This window comes from Nicotiana tabacum, chromosome 10 (assembly GCF_000715075.1).
Source record: "Nicotiana tabacum cultivar K326 chromosome 10, ASM71507v2, whole genome shotgun sequence".
Classification (NCBI taxonomy): Eukaryota; Viridiplantae; Streptophyta; class Magnoliopsida; order Solanales; family Solanaceae; genus Nicotiana; species Nicotiana tabacum.
Genome location: NC_134089.1, coordinates 135418183 through 135445299, shown reverse-complemented (window position 1 = coordinate 135445299; position 27117 = coordinate 135418183). Strand labels below are relative to the sequence as shown.

The 27117-nt window shown below is 42.6% G+C and overlaps 1 protein-coding gene across 3 annotated transcripts in view; it reads left to right on the top strand.

Moving 5' to 3' along the window:
- LOC107792972 (clathrin light chain 1) overlaps window positions 1-26193 on the top strand; it is a 37181-nt gene extending 10988 nt beyond the window's left edge. Inside the window, exons 1-4 of one of the 3 annotated variants that reach the window (XM_016615237.2) lie at window positions 16183-22203; window positions 24966-25119; window positions 25198-25940; window positions 26051-26193. In XM_016615237.2, coding sequence (XP_016470723.2) covers window positions 21794-22203; window positions 24966-25119; window positions 25198-25929 — 1296 coding nt within the window. In that variant the 5' untranslated portion in view covers window positions 16183-21793 and the 3' untranslated portion in view covers window positions 25930-25940; window positions 26051-26193. Of the gene's footprint in view, window positions 1-16182; window positions 22204-24965; window positions 25120-25197 lie in introns of those variants that run through there. The other 2 variants (XM_075223345.1, XM_016615236.2) reach the window with 2 other exon arrangements.
- The last annotated feature ends 924 nt before the right edge of the window (window positions 26194-27117 follow it).

The window sequence follows — 27117 nt, the reverse complement described above, 5'->3', positions numbered from 1 at the left end:
CTGACAACGCAAGATAGCTACTGGCTCCACATCATAATTCAAATCATCATCCAACTGAACCGTGTTGAAATCCAAAACATGAGACGGATCTCCAATATACTTTCGGAGCATAGAAACATGAAATACCGGATGCACACTCGACAAGCTAGGTGGAAAATCAAGCTCATAAGTCACCTCCCCAATCCTCCGAAGCACCTCAAAAGGTCCAATGAACCGAGGATTCAATTTCCCTTTCTTCCCAAATATCATAACACCCTTCATGGGTGAAACCTTCAACAGGACCTTCTCGCCAACCATGTAGGACACATCCCGAACCTTCCTATCAGCATAGCTCTTCTGTCTCGACTGCGCTGTACGAAGCCTCTCCTGAATCACCTTCACCTTTTCTAAGGCATCTTGCACCAAATCTGTCCCCAGTAGTCTAGCCTCGTCGGGCTCAAACCAACTAACTGGAGATCTACACTGCCTCCCATACAAAGCCTCATATGGAGCCATCTGAATACTCGACTGGTAGCTATTGTTATAAACAAACTCTTCAAGCGGTAGAAACTGATCCCATTACCTCCGAAATTGATAAAACAAGAACGCAACATGTCCTCCAATATCTGAATAGTACGCTCGGACTGACCGTCCGTCTGAGGGTGAAAGGTTGTGCTCAACTCAACTTGAGTACCCAACTCTCGCTGCACAGACCTCCAAAACTACAAAGTAAACTAAGTGCCCCTATCTGAAATGATGGAAACGGGGACACCATGCAAACGAAAAATCTCCCGAATATAGACCTCTACCAACCGCTCTGAAGAATAGGTAGTACACACATGAATGAAGCGTGCGAACTTGGTCAGCCGATCCACAATCACCCAAATAGCATCGAACTTCCTCAAAGTCCGTGGAAGTCTAACTACAAAGTCCATAGTGATCCTCTCCCACTTCCACTCTGGAATATCTATCTACTGAAGCAAGCCACCCGGTCTCTGATGCTCATATTTCACCTACTGACAATTGAGACACCGATCTACAAATCCCACAATGTCTTTCTTCATTCTTCTCCACCAATAATGCTGTCTCAGATCCTGATACGTATTTGTGGCACCTGGATGAATGGAATAATGCGAGCTATGGGCCTCCTCCAGAATCAACTCCCGAAGCCCATCCACATTGGGCACGCAAATCCGGCCCTGCATCCTCAACACCCCATCATCACCTATAGTCACATCTCTGGCATCATCATGCTAAACTCTCTCCTTAAGGACAAGCAAATGCGGATCATCATACTGGCGCTCTCTGATGCGATCATATAAGGAAGACTGAGAAACCACACAAGCCAAAACCGGATTGGGCTCCGAAACATCTAACCTTATGAACCGATTGGCCAAGTACTGAACATCAACCGCAAGAGGTCTCTACCCAACTGGAATATATGTCAAACTCCCCATATTCACGGCCTTTCGGCTCAAAGCATCGGCCACCACATTGGCCTTACCCAGATGGTACAATATAGTGATATCATAATTCTTAAGCAACTCCAACTACCTCCGCTGCCTCAAATTCAGATCCTTCTGTTTGAACAAGTGATGGAGGCTACAATGGTCAGTAAACACCTCACAAGACACACCATACAACTAATGCCTCCAAATTTTCAACGCGTGAACTATGACAGCCAACTCCAAATCATGAACGGGGTAGTTCTTCTCATGGGGCTTCAACTGACGAGAAGTATAAGCAATAACTCTACCCTCCTACATCAAAACACAACCAATACCAACTCTCGAAGCATCACAATACACGGTATATGATCATGAAGCTGATGGCAAAACTAACACTAGAGCTGTGGTCAAAGCCGTCTTGAGCTTTTGAAAGCTCTCCTCGCACTCGTCCGACCATACAAATGAAGCGCCCTTCTGAGTTAACTTGGTCAAGGGCGATGCGATAGATGAGAATACCTAAACAAACCGGCGATAATAGCCTGCAAAACCAAGAAAGCTGCGAATCTCTATGGCTGAGGATAGTCTGGGCCAACTCTGAACCGCCTTTATCTTCTTTGGATCAACCTGAATACCCTCGCTAGATACCACATGCCCCAAGAAAGCCACTGAACTGAGCCAAAACTCACACTTGGAAAATTTTGCATAAAGTTTCTCCTCCCTTAATCTCTGCAACACAACTCCTAAATGCTCCGCGTGCTCCTCCTGACTACGCGAATACACTAGAATATCATCAATGAAGACTATGACAAACGAATCGAGATAAGGCCGAAACACGTTGTTCATCAAGTGCATGAACGCTGATGGGGCATTGGTCAGCCCAAAAGACATCACCAAGAACTCATAATGACCATACCGGGTCCTGAAAGCTGTCTTAAGAATATATGAGTCCCTGATCTTCAACTGGTGATAACCCGAACGAAGATCAATCTTGGAGAACACTCTCGCTCCCTGAAGCTGGTCAAACAAATCATCAATGCGAGGCAAATGATACTTGTTCTTAATTGTTACTTTGTTCAATTGACTATAATCAATACACATTCTCATAGTGTCATCCTTCTTCTTCACAAATAAAACCGGCGCACCTCAAGGTGACACACTAGGCTGAATAAACCCCTTATCGAGGAGTTCCTAAAGCTGCCCCTTTAACTTCTTCAACTCCGCTGGTGCCATACGATACGGTGGAATAGAAATGGGCTGAGTGTCCGATACCAGATCAATACCAAAATCAATATCCATGTCCGGTGGCATGCCCGATAGGTCTACAGGAAACACATCGGGAAAATCCCTCACAACTGGAACAGAATCAATACTGGGAGTCTCAACTCTGACATCCCTCATAAAGGCTAGATACGAGAGATATCCCTTCCTAACCATACGTTAGGCCTTCGAGAATGAGATCAACCTACTGGGAACATAATCAGTCAAACCTCACCTCTCAATCCGTGGCACGCTCGGTATAGCCAATGTGACTATCTTGGCATGACAGTCCAGAATAGCACGATACAGAGATAACCAGTCCATGCCCAAAATGATATCGAAATCCACCATACACAATAATAAAAGATCCACTCGAGTCTCCAGACCCTCAATAGTCACCACATACGACTGGTACACACGGTCTACAACAATAGTATCGCCCACTAGAGTAGATGCATGAACAGGTGAAACAAGAGACTCACGGGTCATATCCAGATAACGGGAAAAGTATGATGATACATAAGAAAAGGTAGAACCGGGATCAAATAATACAAAGGCATCTTTGTGGTAGACTGAAACAATACCTGAAATCACGACATCTGAAGCAGCAGCATCTGGTCTACCCGAAAGAGCATAGAAATGGGCCTGACCACCACCTAATCGACCTCCCCCTATATGGCGACCCCTGGCTAACTAACCTCCACCCCTAGCTGGCTGGGCGGGTGGTGAAGTGACTGGGGCAGAAGTTGAGGGCTGACCCCTCTGCTGAGACTAACAATCATGAAGACGAGGACACTGCCTCCTCATATGCCCAAACTCTCCACACTCATAACAACTCCCCGGTGCTGGAGATGGGGACTGAAGGGAACTCCTGGCACCAGAATGACTAGTAGAAGGACCTGGCATGGAAGAACCCTGTACTGATGGAGCACGGGATGAACTTTGGGCTAGAAGGGCACTAAGTGATGAGTGGTCCTGATGAGAACTGTGAGAACCATGACCCGATGATGCCCCACGATAATCTGGGCGAGCTGAATGAGCATGTCTGAATGGGCGGCCTCTGCCTTACTGGAACTGACCCCTCGAAGGAGTACCACTGTAACTACCAGATCCTCGAGGCCTCTTGGCCTCCCTCTCCTCTCGCTACTGGTGGCGAACCGACTCAATCTCACGGGCAATGTCAACAACCTCCTCGAAAGTAGCACCTGTCACCCTCTCCCTAGTCATGAGAATCCGAAGCTAATATGTGAGGCCATCAATAAACCTCCCGATCCTCTCTCGATCAATGGGAACCAACCAAATCGCATGACGGGCTAACTCGGAGAACCTCATCTCATACTGCGTCATAATTATCTCTCCCTGACGCAACCACTCAAACTACCTGCGTAGCTCCTCTTAGCGAGACTGCGACACATACTTCTCTATAAAGAGAATAGAAAACTATTGCCAGGTAAGGGGTGCTGAACCAACATTCCTATGCCTCTCATACGCCTCCCACCAAGTGAAGGCAGCCCTAGAAAATTGAAAGGTGGTAAAAGCTACACCACTGGTCTCTAGAATACACGTTGTACAAAGCATCCTCTGGCACTTATTTAAGAACCACTGGGCATCCTCGCCCTCTGCACCGCTAAAAGTCGGAGGCATGATTCTACTAAACCTCTCTAGTCGATGCTGCTTGTCGTCCGGCATAACTGGTACCACAAACTCCTGAGCTGGTGCACCCAGCTGGGCTGGAGGTGCCTATGGTGTCTGGAGTCCCTGCACAACCTGCTCAGGTGTGCGAGCAACCGGAGTCTGGGTGCCTCCCCCGGCCTAAGAAATAGTTGCGACCGTAGTAATTGAAACCGCCTGAGCCAAACTAGTACACACTGATAAGATCTGAGTTAAAGCCTTCTGAAGGCCTGGAATCACAATAGGCACCGCTGGTGCCTGAACTGGTGCTGATGTAGCATCCACAACTGGGACTTGATCCTGAACTGGGGCAATTGGTGGATCTGCAGGTGCTGTCCTAGCTGCTCTACCCCAACCATGGCCTCGACCGCGTCCTCATCCTCTGGTGGCCCCAGCTGGTGGTACTGGCGGTCATCCATCCTGCCAGGTAACACGCGGCCTCACCATCTGTGAGAGAATGGAACAACAGAAGTTTAATATTAGGATCAACAGACTTGCATGACAAGAATTTCAGGAATATGAAGTTTTTCTTAAAGGTTCTACAACCTCTCGAGGATAAATACAGACGTCGCCGTACCGATCCGCGAGACTCTACTAAACCGGCTCATGACTCGCGAGACCTATGTAACCTAGGCTCTGATACCAACTTGTCACGACCCTAGATACCTGGTCATGATGGCGCCTATCACATTACTAGGCAAGCCAACCTAAACCATTAACTACAACAAATTCCTTTTTACAAAACCATTTTTCTAACACAGGTTAAAATATCAAATTTCCATAATAAGTGTTTAAAAACAACAAAAATATAAATGCGGAAGTCAAATAAACATGAACTACACATCCCCAAATATCTGGTGTCACGAGTCTAGAGCCTCTACTGCATAACAGACTGTCTATTACAACATAAGTCTGGAAAATGCGGAAAAGAACAAGATAAGAAGGAGAAAACAGGGTTGCGGACGCCATGCAGCTACCTTGAAATCTCCGGCAACCTTTGGATCAGCTGAGGACCCTTACTCTGCCACTCAAGCACCTGGATCTGCACACAAGGTGTAGGGAGTAACGTGAGTACGCCAACTCAGTAAGTAACTAAAGCAAATAAGGTCTGAAAGTAGTGACGTGAAGTTAAAAATCATATAACTGAATAAACAATAGGATAACATGTCAACTTCACAGTTTAAAACCAGTTTCGTCATAAAATCATCAATTTCAGTTTAAAACACTTGAAGTCATATACTTAGCAATTTTTCAATAGAGGCTATTTTTAAAAGAAGAGTGAAATCAGTGAAATATATCATAACTGGGCCCCTTGAGCAAGGTATCACTCAGAATATGGCCTCTCAGGCAGCCTCTCAGTCACTCGTGACTCACTCTTGTCACTCAGTACTCGCTCTTAGTACTCAGGCTCATTAGTATCTCATAATAATAGAAATCATAGTAACCGCTGCGGCATGCAGCCCGATCCAAAATTAATAGTCGACTATGCTCACTGGGGGTATACAAACTCCGGAGGGGCTCCTACAGCCCAAACATCATATCGTTGCGGTGCGCAGCCCAATCCAATATATATCACTGCGGCGTGCAGCCGGATCCATATAAGTATCGTTGCGGCGTGCAGTCCGATCCATAATATATACATATAATATCCTCACTATTAGGTTCTTAATCTCTCTCAGTCATTAACCTCACAGCCTCTCGGGCACAACAATAGAAATTTAGGAAACTCAACCCAAACAGTCCTCACATTTAGAAGTGGAGTGATAAACCAGCTTTAAACATTTAAACAAGTAAAACATGACTGAGGATATGCTTTCAACAAGTAAAGTGAGGAAAAACATTAAAAATTCCCCTAAGGGTCTCAACAAGTCGGCACAAGGCCCCAAACATGACATACTGCCCATAGTACAGTATAATGAGTAAAGTACGGAATAATATAAGATTCCAAATCAAATACACGTCTTAATAGTAGCTACTAGACGGACCAAGTCACAATCCATACCGGTGCATGACCACACGCTCGTCACCTAGCATGTGCGTCACCGCATTTATCAAAACAAGTCAAATACTAGGGTTTTGTACCCTCAATTCCAGATTTACAATAGTTACTTACCTCAAACCGATGAAAATACTACTCCACGAAGCCTTTGCCCCTCGAATCGGCCTCCACTCACGTCGAATCTATCCAAAATCAGAATCACGACGTCAAAATATGCTAAGGGAACGAAGCCCAAACGAAAATAATCAAGTTATACAAAAAATCCCGAAATTGGCCAAACCCGACCCCCGGTCCCACATCTCGAAACTCGATAAAAATTACCTCAACGGAATCCTTATCCTTCCACGAGCACATACATACCAAGAACACTGAAATCGGAGTCCAAATGACCCATCAAATTCTCATTTTAAAGTCTCTTAATCCCAAGCCCTAATTCCTCAATTTTAGGCTTAGATTCTATGATTTACTAGGTAGATTTCACATTAGAATCGAGTTTTAAGACCAAGAATATTACCTCCAAGTGATTCCCCTTGAATCCCTCTTCAAACCCCTTCAAAAAGCTCCAAAAATGACCAACAATGGAAGAAATAAACCTCACATTTGCGGACAAGACGACCTTTTAAACCTTCTGCCCAGGCCTGAAAATCCTTCTTCGCGAACGCGGTCAATGCCTCGTGTTCGCGAAGCACAAAAATTTCATTGACCAAAACTCTTCTTCGCGAACGCGACCCCACCATCGCGAATGCTATGCCTCAGCTTCACCAACCTACGCGAACGCGACCAAGCCTCTCGCGAACGCGATGCTTACTATTCCGGCTAGGGGTGGGCGTTCGGTATTTCGGTTCGGTATGTAAGAATTTCGGTTCGGTATTTTGGTATTCAGTTTATCAATTGTGTATACCAAATACCATACCAAAATATTTCGGTACGGTTCGGTATTTCTTATTTTGGTTCGGTACGGTTTCGGTACGGTTCTGGTTTAACAATCAATGAATAATCAATGCTAAGTGCTAACAGTGCACATGCACAATTGAAATTTTCACTCTAAAAGAATATGTTTTCCGATAGATAACAATGCACAACTGCACAATGTGCACATGGTTGAAACAAGAATAACATATTATATTCTCTTAATTGTGGCTGAAACCTGAAACCCCTGTGATGTGAATCTGTGATAACCAATTCACAATTTCACATGGCTTAAGAATAATTGAAAAGCAAAAGCTAAACAAGACAACAACTTCTTTACAATTTGGCAATCTGCAATTGCAAACTTGCACGCCAGTATACTCAATACTGTATGTCATATTATACAATATTACAATCTGCACAATGCACAATGAATCTGGCGTATACTGTAGTTGGCAAAAGCTGGCCAACTGCACAATGCACATTACACAACTATATTAAACAACTTAAACATAGTTAAACACTTAACACAGTCCAACAAGTCCAACAACTTAAACACAGTTAAACAAGTTAAACACAGTCTAACAAAAACAGTCTTAAGTATTAACACTTAAACACAGTGCAACACAAATAAGAGCTTGCACACATTTAGGAGTCAATGAACTCCTAAATGAATCAAGAATACGACCACCAGTGCTAACCGCGCATTCCGACGCCACACTAGAAATTGAAATTGCCAACGCATCACGAGCCAACTCCGAAAGAATAGGAAATCTAGGAGCAGTCATGCCATCAATCTCATCCATAATCAGAACAGTCTTCTGATGGTGCAATCTACAATCATCAACATGGATTATGACATATCATACTTCTGATACAAACATTCAAGAAAGCAGAGGTTTACCTGCCAATATTAGCACCTATGGATTCATTGCTAACAAGTTCTTTTATGGAATTTGTAGTACCACCACCAATTCCTTTCTCAATTTTTGAATCAGCCTTTCCACGACTATCACTAGCATTTACCTAAAAAAAAATAAAGGTACTGTTATATTAATCCAACATCCAACAGAAAGAAAGAGTAAGTAAAAAATGATTAGATTACAGTCCGAGAATTTTCACCATTTAAAATGCGCATTCGGTTGAATACTTTTTTAGATACTCCCTAAACAAAGAATTCATATAAGCATACACTTCAACATTTATTTTCTTCCCTTTTTCCTACCCAAAAAGTTCTTCAAGTGCTCCCTCAACATATTCAAATTTGTTACGTGGATCCAAGACGGAAGCAAAATCATTTTATTCATCTTTTCAGGCTCACCCCAATACTTCTTGAAAGGCTATAACGAATTAACAATATCTTTCCAACAGATGCAGCAACAGTCTAATACTTTAATGTAACTGCAGTCTACAGCTAAGCAAAAGCTAAAAAGGCTAAACAAGCCATTAACATTTAACAATATCCTTTTCTAGCCATCTATAAATAAATAAAAAACCATGGCCATTACTACTCAAGTGACAAGTCCACACTCCACAATTATTTAAATCTTTCCAAACCAGCAACCATAAGAATGTCATAACAAAGAAGACTAACAATGAATTCACTCAACTGTCATCATCCTAAAGTGTCTATCACAAGAAAAATGCAAGGAAAGTTCTAAAAATCAGACCTAAACAAAGTAATCATATGGTAAGCCTAACACATAGTCGTGTACTCACAACTGTTATTATACAAGCAAATGAATTAAACAGCATGAACGTGATACATATGATATTTTCCTACTAAAGGGAAAAGCTCGGAATAGCAGTTCATTCAATCAGCAGTACAACCAAAAGAAAGCGAAACATACCTTTGAAATTGAAATTGAATCGAGCTCGGAACACTAGAACAGGACAGCAGCGTCTTCGACACTTCGTTTGCCCGGAATTTGGGAGGAGTGAGGAATCGAATCAAGCTGGAAATCGCCGCCTATAACCCTAAATTAGTTTGATGCAGAAAATCGAGCTGGGATGAGAATGAGATGAGATGAGACTTACAAAACTTACAAAAGTAGTGAAGTTAACCGGTAAAGATGAGATGAGGCTCGAGCTCGACTGTCGACTGGTCGTAACTCGTAAGTCGTAACTCGTAGACTGATATCCTAAGTAGTCGATTCTCGTCTAGACTCGACACTCGCAGACTGATATCCTAGACTCGCAGTCGATTCTCGTCTTCTTCTTCTCGATGATATCCTTCCCAAGCAGTAAGCCCTAATGGGTAATGGCTAATGGCTGCCCTACTTTGATGAGAATGCCTAATTTGATTCTCGACTTGGGTATTGGGTATACTATTAACTGACTTGGGCCTTGGGTAATTGATTGGGATTGGGCTTGGGGGTTGGGGGAGTTGGGCCTGGGTGGGTGGGACGCCGGAAGACGGTATAGGACAATGGGGCATGGGCTATTAAATAGGTAATTGGGCTTAGAACTTAGATATAGTCATATATATTATATAGGTTCACCAAAATTTCGGTATTTCGGTGTACCGAAATTGTAAAATTATAATACCGAAAACCGAACCGAAATACTAAAATACCGAAAATCCAGTACCGAATTAGACCGAAATACCGAAAAAACCGAAATCGAAATACCAAATTAATTTGGTTCGGTTCGGAATTCGGTTTTTCGGATTTTATGCCCACCCCTAATTCCGGCCCTTCGCAAACGCAGGACTCCCCTTCGCGAACGTGAAGGCCAAACCTAATGCCTCCCTTCCTGACCCTTCGCGAACGCGAGTGTCCACTCGCGAACGCGAAAACCAAAATGCCAGCAACAGCTGAACAAAAATCTGCAACTTTTCTTTAACTCAAAATGGTCTGTTCAACCCTCTGAAACTCACCCAAGGCCCCTGGGACCTCAACCAAAGGCACCAACATATCCCAAAACGTTATTCAACTTGTTCCAATCTTCAAAACACCTCAAACAACATCAAATCAACCTAAACACATCGGATTCAAGCCAAACTTTATAAAAACTTCTAAATTCCGCTTTTGATCAAAAACCCGACCAAACCACGTCCGAATGACCTGAAATTTTGCACACACATCCCAAATGACACAACGGAACTACTGCAACTCTCGAAATTCCATTCTGACCCCTTTTTCAAAATCTCGCCTACTAACCAGAAATTGCCAAAATATCAACTTCGCCAATTCAAGCCTAAATCTACTCCGAACCTCCAAAACTCATTTCGATCGCACTCTTAAGTCCCAAATCACCTCCTAAAGCCAACCGAACCTTCGAAACTCACATCCGAGCCCTCTAACACACAAGTCAACATCCAACTGACTTTTCCAACTTAAACTCACTCTAAATAGACTAAGTGTCTCAAACCTTACCAAATCCTTTCCGAACTCGATCCGACCAACCCGATACCACATAATATGGATAAACAAAGCATAAAGAAACAGAAATGGGGGAAACAGAGCGGTATCTCATGAGACGACTGGCCGGGTCGTCACAAAAGCCTCTTAATCTCAAGCCCTAATTCCTCAATTTTAGGCTTAGATTCTATGATTTATTAGGTAGATTTCACAACAGAATCGAGTTTTAAGTCCAAAATTCTTACCTCCAAGTGATTCCCCTTGAATCCGTCTTCAATCTCCTTCAAATAGCTCTAAAAATGACCAAAAATGGAAGAAATAAACCTCACATTCGCGGACAAGACGACCTTTTAAACCTTCTGCCCAGGCCTGAAAATCCTTCTTCGCGAACGCGGTCAAAGCCTCGCGTTCACGAAGCACAAAAATAACCTTGACCAAATTCCTCTTTCGCGATCGCGACCACCACATCGCGAACGCGATGCTTTACTCAGACAGGCCTTCGCGATCACTGTCCACCAATCGCGAACGTGATGAATTAAATCCACTGAAACTCAGCCGCCCATTTTCTTCTATGCGAACGCGACACTACCCCGCGAACACGATGCACAAACACTTAGCCCTTCGCGAACGTGTAACCATCCTCGCGAACGCGAAGGCTTAAATTCCACCTTCATCAACTGACTCTTCGCGAACGCGAGGGTCCACTCACAAATGCGAAGAGTAAAATATTTGCAACAGCTGAACAGAAATCTGCAACTTTTCATTAACTCAAAATGGTCCGTTCAACCCTACGAAACTCACCCAAGGCCCCCGAGACCTCAACTAAAGGCACCAACCTATCCCAAAACCTTATTCAAACTTGTCTTCAAAACACCTCAAACAATATCAAATCGACCAAAACACATCGGATTCAAGCCTATGTTTTCAAAAACTTCTTAATTCCGCTTTTGATCAACAACCCAACCAAACCACCTCCAAATGACCTGAAATTTTTCACACACATCCCAAATGACACAACAGAGCTACTACAACTCTCAGAATTCCATTCTGACCCCTATATCAAAATCATGCCTACCAACGGAAAATCGCCAAAATATTAACTTCGCCAATTCAAGCCTAAATCTACTCCGAACCTCCAAAACTCATTCCGATCGCGCTCCTAAGTCCCAAATCACCTCCCGAAGCTAAACGAACCATCGAAACCCATATCTGAGCCCTCTAATACATAAGTCAATATTCGGTTGACTTTTCCAACTTAAGCTTCCTAAAAAGAGACTAAGTGTCTCAAACCTTACCAAAATTATTTCGGATTCGATCCGACCAACCCGATACCACATAACACGGATAAACAAAGCATAAAGAAGCAGAAATGGGAAAATAGAGCGGTAACTCATGAGACGATGTGCCGGGTCGTCATATCCTCCCCAACTTAAACAAACGTTCGTCCTTGAATGAGTCAAGAAACATACTTGAAGCCTCAAACAGGTGAGGATATCTGCTCCGCATCTCCCGCTCAGTCTCCCAGGTAGCCTCCTCCACGGACCGATCTCTCCACTGCACTTTCACTGAAACTATATCCTTTGACCTCAACTTTCGAACCTGGCGACCAAAAATAGCTACTAGCTCCACATCATAAGTCATATCATCATCCAACTAAACCGTGCTGAAATCCAAAACATGAGACGAATCCCCAATATACTTCCGAAGCATAGAAACATGAAATATCGGATGCACACTTGACAAGCTGGGTGGCAAAGCAAGCTCACAAGCCATCTCCCCAATCCTCCAAAACACCTCAAAAGGCCCAATGAACCGAGGACCCAATTTCCCTTTCTTCCCAAATCTCATAACACCCTTCATGGGTGAAACCTTCAACAGAACCTTCTCACCAACCATGTAGGACACATCTCGAACCTTCATGTTAACATAACTCTTTTGCCTTGACTGCGCTATATGAAGTCTCTCCTGAATCACCTTCACCTTTTCCAAAGCATCCTGCACCAAGTCTATCCCCAATGGCCTAGCCTCACCGGGATCGAACCAACCAACTGGAGATATATACCGCCTCCCATACAAAGCCTCATATGGAGCCATCTGAATACTCGATTGGTAGCTATTGTTATAAACAAACTCTGCAAGTAGTAGAAACTGATCCTATGACCCTCCGAAATCAATGACACAAGCACGTAACATGTCCTCCAATATCTGAATAGTGCGCTCGGACTGCCCGTCCGTCTGAGGGTGAAAAGTTGTGCTCAACTCAACCTGAGTACCCAACTCTCGCTACACAGACCTCCAAAACTGCAATGTAAATTGTCTGAAATGATAGAAACTGGGACACCATGAAAACAAACAATCTCCTAGATATAGATCTCTGCTAGCCACTCTAAAGAATAGGTAGTACACATAGGAATGAAGTGCGCGGACTTGGTCAGCCGATCCACAATCACCCAAATAGCATCGAACTTCTTCAAAGTCCATGGAAGTCTAACTACAAAGTCCATAGTGATCCTCTTCCACTTCCACTCTGGAATATCCATTCGCTGAAGCAAGCCACCCAGTCTCTAATGGTCATATTTCACCTGCTGACAATTGAGACACCGAGCTACAAATCCCACAATGTCTTTCTTCATTCTTCTCCACCAATAGTGCTGCCTCAAATCCTAATACATCTTCACGGCACCCGGATGAATGGAATATCGCGAGCTATGGGCCTCCTCCAGAATCAACTCTCGAAGCCCATCCACATTGGGCACACAAATCCGGCCCTGCATCCTCAACACCCCATCATCAGCAATGGTCACATCTCTAGCATAATCATGCTGAACTCTGTCCTTAAGGACAAACAAATATGGATCATCATACTGGCGCTCTTTGATGCGATCATATAAGAAAGACCGAGAAACCACACAAGTCAATACCCGACTGGGCTCCGAAATATCTAACCTCACGAACCGATTGGCCAAGGCCTGAACATCAATTGCAAGAGGTCTCTCCTCAATTGGAATATATCCCAAACTCCCCATACTTACCGCCTTTCAGCTCAAAGCATCGGCCACCACATTGGCCTTTCCCAAATGGTACAATATAGTGATATCATAATCCTTAAGCAACTCCAACCACCTCCGCTGCCTCAAATTGAGATCCTTCTATTTGAACAAGTGCTGGAGGCTACGATGATCAGTAAACACCTCACAAGACACACCATATAAGTAATGCCTCCAAATCTTCAACGCATGAACCATGGCAGCCAACTCCAAATCATGAACGGGGTAGTTCTTCTCATGGGCCTTCAACTGAGGAGAAGCATAAGCAATAACTCTACCCTCCTGCATCAAAACACAACCAATACCATCTCTCGAAGCATCACAATACATGGTATATGAACCTGAAGCTGATGGCAAAACTAACACTGGAGCTATGGTCAAAGATGTCTTGAGCTTCTGAAAGCTCTCCTCACACTCATCCGACCATACAAATGAAACACCCTTTTGAGTCAACTTGGTCAAGGGCAATGCGATAGATGAGAATCCCTAAAAAAACCGGCAATAATAGTTGATCAAGGCCAACCCTGCACTACTAAGGAGTAGCGAGAGAGGTCGAAGCAGCTTTTACCCGATTAAGGTCGGGATCGATTTCCTCAGGGAGATAGATATTGCAGTTGAGTGTCTATCTAAAGTGGAGTTGCGTATTTGCTCTTAATTGCACTTCTACACATTTTTTGTTTTGATTACGATTCTAATTTTATAATGCTTCAATGCTAAATTAAGATAAATAAGACTAATATAAAACTATTGCGAGTTGTTCAAATGATTAAAAGCCACTAGGGTAGTAACTTTCGCCTAGGTGGTCATTTGACGAAATCTTGAGTCTGAAGCTAGATTGTCACATTTGGGGAGTATGATATAACCATTGCACGATTCTACTCACTCTACACCTCTCGGTAGTTCGAGTGATTTTGCCCGAATTGACTTTGTCAAGACCAATTGGGTATGCAAATTTCTGCAGGCAATCAAGGTTCAAGTCGGGTATTACTATCTCTAGGTTTAATCCTTTAATTAGGGCTATCAATCTCTTGAGTACGCCCCAAATTCCTTGTTGGACTAATTTCATGGACTTAGGCTCTTTTTCTCAAAAGAGCCAAAGTCTACTAGGCGTAAACTAGTGGTTGCAACTACTAATTCACAGTTAAAACCCTAAATTAGACCAAATATCAAACACCCATAGACAATCAAGCATCAAAACACAAGGCCCATTAATTACCCACACTAGGGTTGAGCCACAACCGTAGCTTATGGGTCTAGCTACTCATAATTAGAGAAGAAAACAAGGAAATAGATGAAGAGAAACTCATAATAATTAATTACTAAATTAAACTTGAAGATTCAAAGTTGAAATCACACTAAAATTACTCGAAATAGCTAAAAAAATGAAGTCACGAGCGCAGCTCTTGATAAAAAACTATTTGATAACCTAAAAATGGGAAAATAATCTATTTATACTAGGCTGAAAAATCTGGACAAAAATACCCTGCGGGGCTAGTGCGGACCGCACAAAAATGAGTGTAGCCGCACTAAGGCTCTGAACTTGAATACTCAGCTCTCTGAACTTGGGCAATGTGGATCGCACGAAATCGAGTGCGGCCGCGATGGCTTCCATTATGGTCAGCACAAAAAGGACCACGGACCGCATTGAACTTCAACCTCCAAAACACCACCTCTCTGAACCTTGGCTCCGCGGACCGCACTAAATCGAGTGCGGCCGCAATGATCCTAATGTGGACCGCACAAAACCCCTTGCGGCCACATTGCCTTTTGGCCTAAATATCAACCTCTCTGAACTTCACTTGTGCGGACCGCACAGAATAGTGTGCGGCCGCACTGACCCTGTTTGACTGAGCTTTGTCTTATTTTGGTACTTGTGCAAGTTTTACTCCTTTTTGAGTTGGTTTTTGACATCTTGTCACCATGTTGATCAAACCTGCAATCAAGCACAACTTATGAGCCTTTGGGACTATTTTGCGCACATTTCTAATAAAAACTTAAGCAAGAAGGAGTGTAAAATGCATTATATTTCCTAGTTATCAATAGCCTGCCAAGCCAAGAAAGTTGTGTATCTCTGTGGCTGAGGACGGTCTGGGCCAACTCTAAACTGCCTCTATCTTCTTCGGATCAACCTGAATACCAAATAAAGCCGGAACATGATGTTCATCAAGTGCATGAATGTTGCTGGTGCATTGGTCAGCCCAAAATACATCACCAAGAACTCATAATGACCATATCGGGTCCTAAAAGCTGTCTTAAGAATATCCGAGTCCCTGATCTTCAATTGGTGATAACCTGAACGGAGATCAATCTTGGAGAACACTCTCGCTCCCTGAAGCTGGTCGAATAAATCATCAATCCGAGGCAAAGGATACTTGTTCTTAATTGTTACCTTGTGTAATTGCCTATAATCAATGCACATCCTCATAGTGCCATCCTTCTTCTTCACAAATAGAACCGGCGCACCCCAAGGTGACAAACTAGGCCGAATGAACCCCTTATCAAGGAGTTTCTAAAGCTTCTCCTTTAACTCCTTCAACTCCGCTGGTTGCATACGATACGGCGAAATAGAAATGGGCTGAGTGCCCGGCACCAGGTCAATACCAAAATCAATATCCCTGTCTGTTGGCATACCCGACAGGTCTGTAGGAAACACATCGGGAAAATCCCTCACAACTGGAACAGAATCAATACTGGGAGTCTCAGCACCGACATCCCTTACAAAGGCTAGATACGAAAGACAACCCTTCCTAACCATACACTGGGCTTTCAAGAATGAGATCACTCTACTGGGAACATAATCAGTCACTCCTCGCCACTCAATCCGTGGCACACTCGGTATAGCCAATGTTATTGTCTTAGTATGACAGTCCAGAATAGCACGACACGGAGATAGCCAATCCATGCCCAAAATGACATCGAAATCCACCATACACAATAATAAAAGATCCACATGGGTTTCTAGACCCCCAATAGTCATCACACACAACCAGTACATACGGTCTACAACAACAGTATCGCCCACCAGGGTAGATACATAAACAGGTGAAGCAAGAAACTCACGAGGCGTATCCAAATAACAAGCAAAGTATGATGACACATAAGAAAAGGTGGAACCAGGATCAAATAATACAGAGGCATCTCTGTGGCAAACTAAAATAATACCTATAATAAAAGCATCTGAAGCAATAACATCGGGTTTGCCTGGAAGTGAATAGAAATGGGCCTGACCGCCACCTGATCGACCTCCCCCTCTGGAGCGACCCCTAGCTGACTGACCTCCACCCTTAGCTAGATGGGCGGGTGGTGGTGAAGTAACTGGCGCTGAAGCCGATGACTGACCCCTCTGCTGAGATGAACTCGCAAGATGATGGGGGCACTGCCTCCACATATGACCCATCTCACCATACTCATAACAACTCCCAGGTGCTGGAGAAGGGGACTAAAGGGAACCCCTCGCACCGGAGTGACTAGCAAATGCACCTGGCATAGAAGAGCCCTAAATTGATGGAGCACGGGACAAACTCTGAGCTGGAAGGGCACTAAGTGAGGACTGGCCCTGATGAGAACTGTGAGAACCATGACCCGATGAAGCCCCACGATAACCTGGGCGAGCTGGCTGAGCATGTCTGAATGGACGGCCTCTGCCGTACTGAAACTGATCTCTCGAAGGAGTACCACTATAACTACCAAATCCTCGAGGCCTCTTGGCCTCCCTCTCCTTGCGCTCCTGCGATGAACAGACTCAATCTCCCGAGCAATGTCTACAACCTCCTCAAAGGTAGCACCAATCACCCTCTCCCTGGTCATGGGAATACAAAGCTGATAAGTGAGGCCATCAACAAACCTCCTAATCATCTCTCGATCTGTCAGAACCATCCAAATAGCATGACGAGCTAACTCGGAGAGCCTCATTTCGTACTGCGTCACAGTCATCTCTTCCTGATGCAACCACTCAAACTCCCTACGCAGCCCCTCACTACGGGACTGCGGCACAAACTTCTCCACAAAGAGAACGGAGAACTGTTGCCAGGTAAGATGTGCTGCACCAACAGGCTTAAGCCTCTCAAAAGCCTCCCACCAAGTGAAGGCAACTCCAGAAAACTGATAAGTAGTGAAAGCGACCCCGCTGGTCTCTAGAATACTCACTGTACGAAGCATCCTCTAAAACTTATCCAAGAAGCCCTGGGCATCCTCGCCCTCTGCACCACTGAAGGTCGGAGGCTGAAGCCTACCAAACCTCTCCAATCTACGCTGCTCATCCTCTACCATGGCAGGAACTACATATCCCTGGGCGGTTGTAACCAGTTGGGCAGGATGTTCCCCCGGCGTCTGAAGTCCCTGTACGACCTGCTCAGGTGTGCGAGCGACGGGAGTCTGATTTCCTCCCTCGGCCTGAGAAGTAGCTACGGCTGTAGTGGCTAAAACTGCCTGAGCTAGGCCAGTGCAAACTGATAAGATCTGATCCAAGGCCTCCTGAAGACCCGGAATCACAATGGGCACAACTGGTGCCTGAGCTGGTGCTGCTGGAGTGCCCATAACTGGGACCTGATCCTGAACTAGGGTGGTTGGTGGATCTGCAGGTGCTGCCCTAGCTGTTGTGCGGGCCACACCTTTGCCCCTACCGCAACCACGATAGCATCCTCGACCTCTAATGGCCACAGCTGGTGGTACTGGTGGTTATCCATTCCGGCCGGTAGCGCGTGTCCTCACCATCTGTGAGAGAATAGAACAACAGAAGTTTAGTACTCGGATCAACAAAGCCGCATGACAAGAATTTCAAGAATACGAAGTTTTTCATAAAGGTTCTGCAGCCCCTCGAGGATAAAGACAGACGTCTCCGTAATGATCCTCGAGACTCTACTAAACCTGTTCATGACTCGTGAGACCTATGTAACCTAGGCTTTAATACCAACTTGTCACGACCCTAAACCCGGACCCGGTCGTGATGGTGCCTCTCGTGAAGACAAGGCCAGCCGACACTTCCCATATCCAATTATTAACAGTAAAACCATAAGGAATAAATCTAAAGCATGATAAGATAATCCAAAGTTAACAGATAATAGCATAATTCGCAGAAAATAACCTAACACAGCCCGATACCGGGGTGTCACTAGTCATAAGCATCTAACAAAACAGAATACTCCAAATATATATAACTACAGAGTTTAATACAGAAACTAAGAACAGGAAGGAATAAAATAGGGAAGAGCTTTGGGCTGCGAATGCCAACAGCTACCTAGAAACTCCTCGGATCTGCCTGAGCCAGAAATAATCAGCACTTAGGAACGGGACCAGATACGCCTGAATCTGCACACAAGGTGCAGGGAGTAAAGTGAGTACTCCAACTCAGTGAGTAATAATCATAAATAAAGACTGAAAGCAGGAAATCATGCAAGGCACAAAAGCATGCTATAATGAAGCAGTAAAACCATTAAAACAGTAAACTAGTGAAAGATAGGTAAAAATCCTTTAACTCAAATTTAACTTCATGAAAAGCCTTTTTCAACAATTAAGCAGGTAATTTGACAGTTCATTGTGAAAAAGAAACACATAAAAAGCTCGCCCCTCGGGCACAGTATCAATAATTCTGCCCCTCGAGCAACATCTCAGAACAATACCAGCCTCTCGGGCAATCACATAGAACAATACCAGTCTCTCTGGCTCAATCTCACATCACAATGGGTACTCGCGCTCACTCGGGGTGTACAAACTCTTGGAGGGGCCCCTTACGGCCCAAGCGCAATATCAAGTCACCTCGTGGTATCATCACTAGGCCCTCGGCCTCATAATCAGTATCAAATGTTTACTCACAACATAGGCCCTCGGCTTTACTCAGTCAAAATCCTCACAAGCCATTCAGGCAATAGTAAAACATGATTGTCAGCCCAAAAATATCATTTAAAAGATCATGTAAGTGTTAAAAGAGAGTAAAAAAGGCTGAGTACGAAAAACAGTGAAATATAACATGACTGAGTTCAAGTATAAAGTCAAAACAGTGAGAAAATACCAGTAAAAATCCTCGAAGGGTTCAAATAGTTGGCACAAGGCCCAAATATGGCATTCAGCCCAAATCATGATGATAGCAAATAGATTTCAATCAAATACGCGGTAAAATAGTCATTCGGGATGGACTAAGTCACAATCCCCAATAGTGCACGTCCCCACGCTCGTCATCAAGCATGTGCGTCACCTCAATATAGCACTACGATGTGCAATTCGGGGTTTCGAACCCTCAGAACATCATTTACAATCATTACTAACCTCGAACCGGTCAAATCTTTAGCTCGCGACACCTTTGACCCTCGAATCGGCCTCCACTTGCGTTGAATCTATCCAAAATCAGAACGAGGACGTCAAAATATGCTAAGGGAACGAAGCCCAAGTGAAAATAATCAAAATACGACACAAATCCCGAAATTACCAAAACCCGACCCCCGGGCCCATGTCTCAAAACTCAATAAAAATCACATCAACGGAATCCTTATCCTCCCACGAGTTCACACATACCAAGAACACTGAAATCGGAGTCCAAATGGCCCCTCAAATTCTCATTTTAAAGTCTCTTAATCTCAAGCCCTAATTCCTCAATTTTAGGCGTAGATTCTACGATTTATTAGGTAGATTTCACAATAGAATCGAGTTTTAAGTCCAAAATTCTTACCTCCAAGTGATTCCCCTTGAATCTCTCTTCAATCTCCTTCAAATAGCTCCAAAAACGACTAACAATGGAAGAAATAAACCCCACATTCGCGGACAAGACGACCTTTTAAACCTTCTGCCCAGGCCTGAAAATCCTTCTTCGCGAACACGGTCAAAGCCTCGCGTTCGCGAAGCACAAAAATAACCTTGACCAAATTCCTCTTTCGCGATCGCGACCACCACATCGCGAACGTGATGCTTTATTCAGATAGGCCTTCGCGAACGCGATGAATTAAATCCACTGAAACTCAGCCGCCCATTTTCTTCTATGCGAACGCGACACTACCCCGCGAACGCGATGCACAAACACTTAGCCATTCGCAAACGCAAAGGATTAAATTCCACCTTCATCAACTGACTCTTTGCGAACGTGAGGGTCCACTCGCGAACGCGAAGAGTAAAATACCTGCAACAGTTGAACAGAAATCTGCAACTTTTCTTTAACTCAAAATGGTCCGTTCAACCCTTCGAAACTCACCCGAGGCCCCCGGGACCTCAATCAAAGGCACCAATATATCCTAAAACCTTATTCAAACTTGTACCAATCTTCAAAACACCTCAAACAACATCAAATTGATCAAAACACATCGGATTCAAGCCTAAGTTTCCAAAAACTTTTAAATTTCGCTTTTGATCAAAAACCCAACCAAACCACATCCGAATGACCTGAAATTTTGCACACACATCCCAAATGACACAACAGATCTATTACAACTCTCGGAATTCCATTCTGACCCCTATATCAAAATCTCACCTACCAACCGAAAATCGCCAAAATATTAATTTCGCCAATTCAAGCCTAAATCTACTCCGAACCTCCAAAACTCATTCCGATCGCGCTCCTAAGTCCCAAATCACCTCCCGAAGCTAACCGTACCATCGGAACTCACATCCGAGCCCTCTAACACATAAGTCAACATTATGTTGACTTTTTCAACTTAAGCTTCCTCAAAAGAGACTAAGTGACTCAAACCTTACCAAAATCATTCCGGATTCGATCCGACCAACCCGATACCACATAACACGGATAAACAAAGTATAAAAAAGCAGAAATAGGGAAAACGAAACGGTAACTAATGAGACGATTGACCGGGTCATCACATGAAGAAGCTTGGTCACACATACTATAAGTTCCAGTTATTTCCACCAAGGTGTAAAATTTGCAAATACAGTACTTATATCGTTTCAAAATAATAATTAAAAAAAAAAGAAATTTTACCTAAACTACACGTAAGGCTTGACAAAATCTACGTGGACAGATGCTTCATTTTGAAGGAGCAGCATAGGGGAGACCTTTTCCACAGGGCACCGCTCTCTTCGTTTCATTCCATCTCAACAAACAAACATGCATTTCCATTTCCATTTGCATATAGAATAGAAACACACATTTTCACAGGGGACCTTTTCAAACACTTTGCAACAATGGAGAATTTCGATGGTGAAGAGATCCCGTCGACCACAAGTACCTTTGACGATCACAACTACAACGGCTACGACGTTCATTCCCAGCGTTACGAGTTCGACGTTCCCTCAGCCGATGATGGCGGTGTTCCTCCGCCGGTTCCATCTGATATAGACGATTTCTCCACCGGTGAACAGCAGCAACATTACTACCATCATGATAACATGCAGTCGCCGGAGAATAATGGCGAGTATCATAGTTCACCTTTTGAGACATCGGAGGATCATTATCAAGGATCTGGTGTGCAATCCAAGCCCTATGATCTCGGAACTGATACAGATGGCATTTTCTCCTCCGGTACTGATGGACCGTTGCTTCCCGATCCTACTGAGATGCGTGAAGAAGGTGCTGCTTTTCGCGAATGGCGTCGGTCAGTTTTCAAAACTGTAACTTTTGATCTTCAGATGATACATATCATTTGCCCATTACAGTGTGTATGCGTCTTTTTTGGGTCTAAAATATGCTGAATTATGTTTGATGAGCTTTTCTCATTTTTGGTTTTCAATTTTTTTGGATTTGTGCTTGAATTTAATTGCCTTAATACGCCCTTTATTGAGTCCTTGTATGACAAATATATACCCTTATCTCATAGTGGAATTAATTAATCAAGAGTCAAAAGGACTCATACTCTATATTATAATGCATGGAATTAAAGTGTATGTATCTTGAGAAGAGTTTTTAAGTTCTGTACAATGATGGTGTAAAAGATACTTACACAATTAGGTCACTTAAAATGTAATTATAGGTAAATTTATTTAATAACATTGATTGATAACCTAGAGAAAATAGTAAACAACTTGATAAAGCTGATTAAATTATACTGATGGTGCAAAAAATTCATTACTTCGTGGATATAACTTAAATCCTTTGAATATATAGAACAATCCCTCTAAATAGTGGATCTGCCTCTGAGCATGATTCTCCTAGAAGATGCTGTCAAGTTGTTAGAAATCCAACATTCTAGTCATATAAGCACACAGTAAAAGATCATATATACTAAAGCCCTCTTTTCATTAATTGCACTTACACTGGACATCCTCTTATGTAGAATATGGATAATGCAACCATATGCCAGTATACTCTAACTGCAATGTATAGTTAGTCCTTTTCATCCTTCGTACTGGTACAATTTCTCAGTTGATAACTGCTGACAATGGGGTTAAACTGCAAGTTCCCTCACTGTTGATATGCATCGGGATCACTAGCTCAAGTTTGCTGGTGCATTAGGAAATAAATGATGTGGTCCCTTTGGTATTTTATTTTGATAGTATGATATAGCTGAGCATCTATCATTCATTGAGGAGCTATATCATCGTTGAAGATGCATGACGGGGAAAATTTATTTGACTTTATGCGGTTAAAGGAACTAAACTAGGTAATTAATGCTGCTCGCAATGCAATATGTTTAATTTACGTGCAGTTAAAGTGTCTAGGTTCTTGAGGATTATCTGAGTAAAACATTTAAATAGGCCTTCTGAAGTGCATTGCTGTTTGATGATGTTTCTTGGTTAGGAAATATTCCTCAACCATGCATTAAATATTAAGAGATTCCAGTTACTTTTAGCTCAGTAAATCCAAAGGTCAATGTATTAAGTTTGTTCTTCGTCTTCATGGATTTGAATTATTATATTGCTATGAGAGACATCAGTAGTTAATCAAGTGAAAGACAGCGGCTAATGAATCTATGGATTTAAATTCTTTCTTCTTTTTTCATTCTTGAGTCACATTTGTTCAAAATCTCAAACATTAGAGCAATGGTCTGCTGATTTATACCAAAGATATATATCAGCTTGAAATGACAATTGTGTTTTTTTGTTGGATATAAGAGGAAAACACACTGGCAATGATGTGACTTTGTCATTTCGAAGTTTAGACTGTAGAATGTGCTGTTTTGTGAGTAAAACTCAACTTAGTTATTATAAAGTGTTAAGAATAAGTAATGGTGTTTTAGAGATATATTAGAAAGGAGGCATCAAGAGCAATTTCATTTTGTGTTAACTCCTTTCAGTCAAGAGGTTAAAAACACAGAATCATTCTGAAACTTGCTGGATGGTATCTGCAATGATTACCATACTTGATTTTCTATACGCTCGATATGAAAACAAAAAGAAAGTAACAACAGCTTCAAACTTGCAGTAAAAAATTTCCAAGGTGTCAAGGAGAACCAATAGCTTACTAAACTAAATTAACATCATATTACTAATTTGTAGCTAGAGTTTTGTATGTCCCTGGGTCATCTTGGATCAGTCATTGTGTGAAACGAGCCAGTCATCCCAGTAAGACTTCTAATCATCAGGAAAGAGGAGAGTATCGTAGTGGTGTTGGTGTAGTAGAGCAGAAGACAAACTTTATCGTATATGATCTTCAGTGAATATTAAATATCTAGCTCCCTATGTTTTGTGCTCAGCTCTGATTTTCTCATTGTTCCTTTCCTCTTTAGGTGATTTTTGAACAACAATCTGCTTTCTGGTTAATGTTATTATTATCGTCGTCAATGATTGTGATTTGGGGGGAGGGGGAGGGGCAGATGACGACGGTCTGCTTTCTTGGTTAATGTTATTATTGTCATCATCAATGATTGTGATTGTGATTGTGATTGTGTTGTTCTGTTTCCGAAATGTCCTTTCTAAGATAAAATGTATGCATATAATGAATAGTTGCTTCCTCCCTCTTTTCTCTCCTGTCATTAAGCTTTGCTTCCTCTATTAATACACTGTTTTCACAACTGATCTCGTTACTGAGTTCAATAATTTAATTTTAGTTTTTAACATAATCAGAACCTGTTTTTTTCCCTTTCAGTGAGATTTTCAACAGGCTATGAATGATAAGTATCGTTTTTTTACAGAAAACACTGATGTTTAACTTACTTCTACGGTTAGAACTTCACATGATGTTAATTGGTCAAAATTTCTTCAGTTGCTTATTCAGTTGTGGATATTTAGCGAGGAACTGCATTTGGGACATCAAGGAGATTCGGATCAAATTCGGTTTCTTACAATGTTTATGACTGTATTACGCTATTTTACTTGATATACACCACGAGATATATACTGATGCCCATTGTTTTTACATGCATATAATGCTTGCCAAGATATGTTTGCAATCTGATAGTCTCCTGTCTATTTTCTGCAGCCAAAATGCCATTTATCTTGAGGAGAAGGAGAAGAAGGAAAAGGAAATGAGGAATCAGATTATCGCTGAAGCTGAGGAGTACATACGATCATTTTATGAGAAACGGAAGCTTAATTGCGAGACCAACAAATCTAATAACCGAGAAAGGGAGAAAGTAACTGCTCGCACTCAAACCTCTTATATGTTAAAACAGTAATTGATAGTAAATGACCATGCATGTGCTTTTGTGCAGTTGTACCTGGCCAACCAAGAGAAATTTCACAAAGAAGCTCACAAACAATACTTTAAAGCAATTGCAGAGATTATACCGCATGAGGTCCCTAATATTGAGAAGAGGCGAGGCAAGAAGGAGGAAGAGAGGAAGCCTTCAGTTGCAGTTATCCAGGGCCCAAAGCCTGGGAAACCCACTGACCTGTCTAGAATGCGCCAGCTTTTTCTCAAACTGAAGCAGAACCCTCCACCACATATGCTACCTCCTCCTGAGAAAGACAAGGATGGTAAGGATGGAAAGGAAGGAAAGGATGCCAAGGATGCGAAGGAAGGAAAGGACGCCAAGGACATGAAGGAACGAAAGGATGCCAAAAATGAAAAGATTTCTACACCAAAGGAGGCTAAGGATGACAAAAATGAGAAAATCGCGACACCAAAGGTGGCTAAGGATGCCAAAAATGAGAAAAGTCCCATAGGAAAGGCAGTTAATGATGCCAAGAATGCGGAAAATGCCGCACAACAAGGATCTCCAGCTGCTGCTATTGACAAGGTTGTTTCACCAGTCAAGGATGCTGCACAACAAGGATCTCCAGCTGCTGCTATTGACAAGCTTGTTTCACCAGTCAAGGATGCTGCACAACAAGGATCTCCGGCTGCTGCTAGTGTTGGTACTCCAAAAGGACCAAAGGCCGATACACCAACTTCAGTCGAAGGCGGACAAGCTGCAGAAAGTGATTCTGCCTCAACTGCATAAATAAGTTCCTAGTAATGCCTTTTCTCTCTTCTAGCCTAATTAATTCTTATTACACTGCTCTGGAGTTATTATCATTCATTCATTCTTTTTTCCTGTTGCTGTATGTCATGTTGCAAATAAGAGCGACTGGCCTTTGAGGACATATGTTCTGCAGCCAGGGACTTTCTTCCTGGTATGTTTTAGGCTTTTTTGCTTAGATGCGCGAAATGCGATGAGTTTGTTGTTCCCTTTTCCTTTATACAATTGGAAGTAGCTTTTGTAGCAGGAATTTCAGCTTGTTATTTGTGTGCTTCGAAGTTTTTTTCCTGGCTGGTTAATCTTTTAATTGAGGTTAAGAGAGCATTCTTCGGTGTTATGTCGCATCTACACACGACACATTCTTTTCGTTCGGCTAGTTTGTGAGTTTTTAACTAGTTCTCTTTACGTTACTTGAACAGAAACGAGCTTCGATGCAAGTTAGTCTCTTTATACCACAATTATTTTATTTAGTTTTTTGTTTTAGTGAAAGCTTCTGTTAATAATAATCAAAGAAAGCTACACGGTTTGGTCTAGAACTCTTAAATCAGATTTTACTTAAACTATAATACACTTTTAACCAGCTCATAAACAAGGAAAGAGAAGGTTAAAAAGGCCCAGCGGTAATGAAATATTTTCTTGTAAAGTGAACTGATATAATTTTACTTTGATGGTCAAGCTTGTCAAATTTTTCTCAGTTTAATTGGAATTTTGCAAATAAGAGTGTCTAAAACATAGGTGTTGCCATGGTATTTCAATCTTAGTTTTACATTTCCTGTAGTGTACCCTACAACGTTTTTCCCAGCTTCAATTTAGGTCCAATATCACTCCCTCCAGAAATTCATTATTTTTCATGAATATTTGATACAGTTGAGAATATCTTGTTGTTGGAGTTATGGACTTATCGATTAAAAGTGAAAAGAAAAAGTAGAATCCTGCATTGCGTAGGACTGTAATTTTTGTAGTTGGAGGTCTGTTGGTGGAAATTAGTTCTTTCCAATTGATAATTCTATTCTAACACAAGGTCAATGACCTGGTGGCAAGATAAGCAGGTAGAGATACTAGTTGAGCCTCACACATTAGGTCACTGTTATTTTCACTTTCCAGTACTTGAAGTTGGTCACATACTCTGTTCCCGGTTTCCAGCAAATAATATACCATGATCTATGTTTG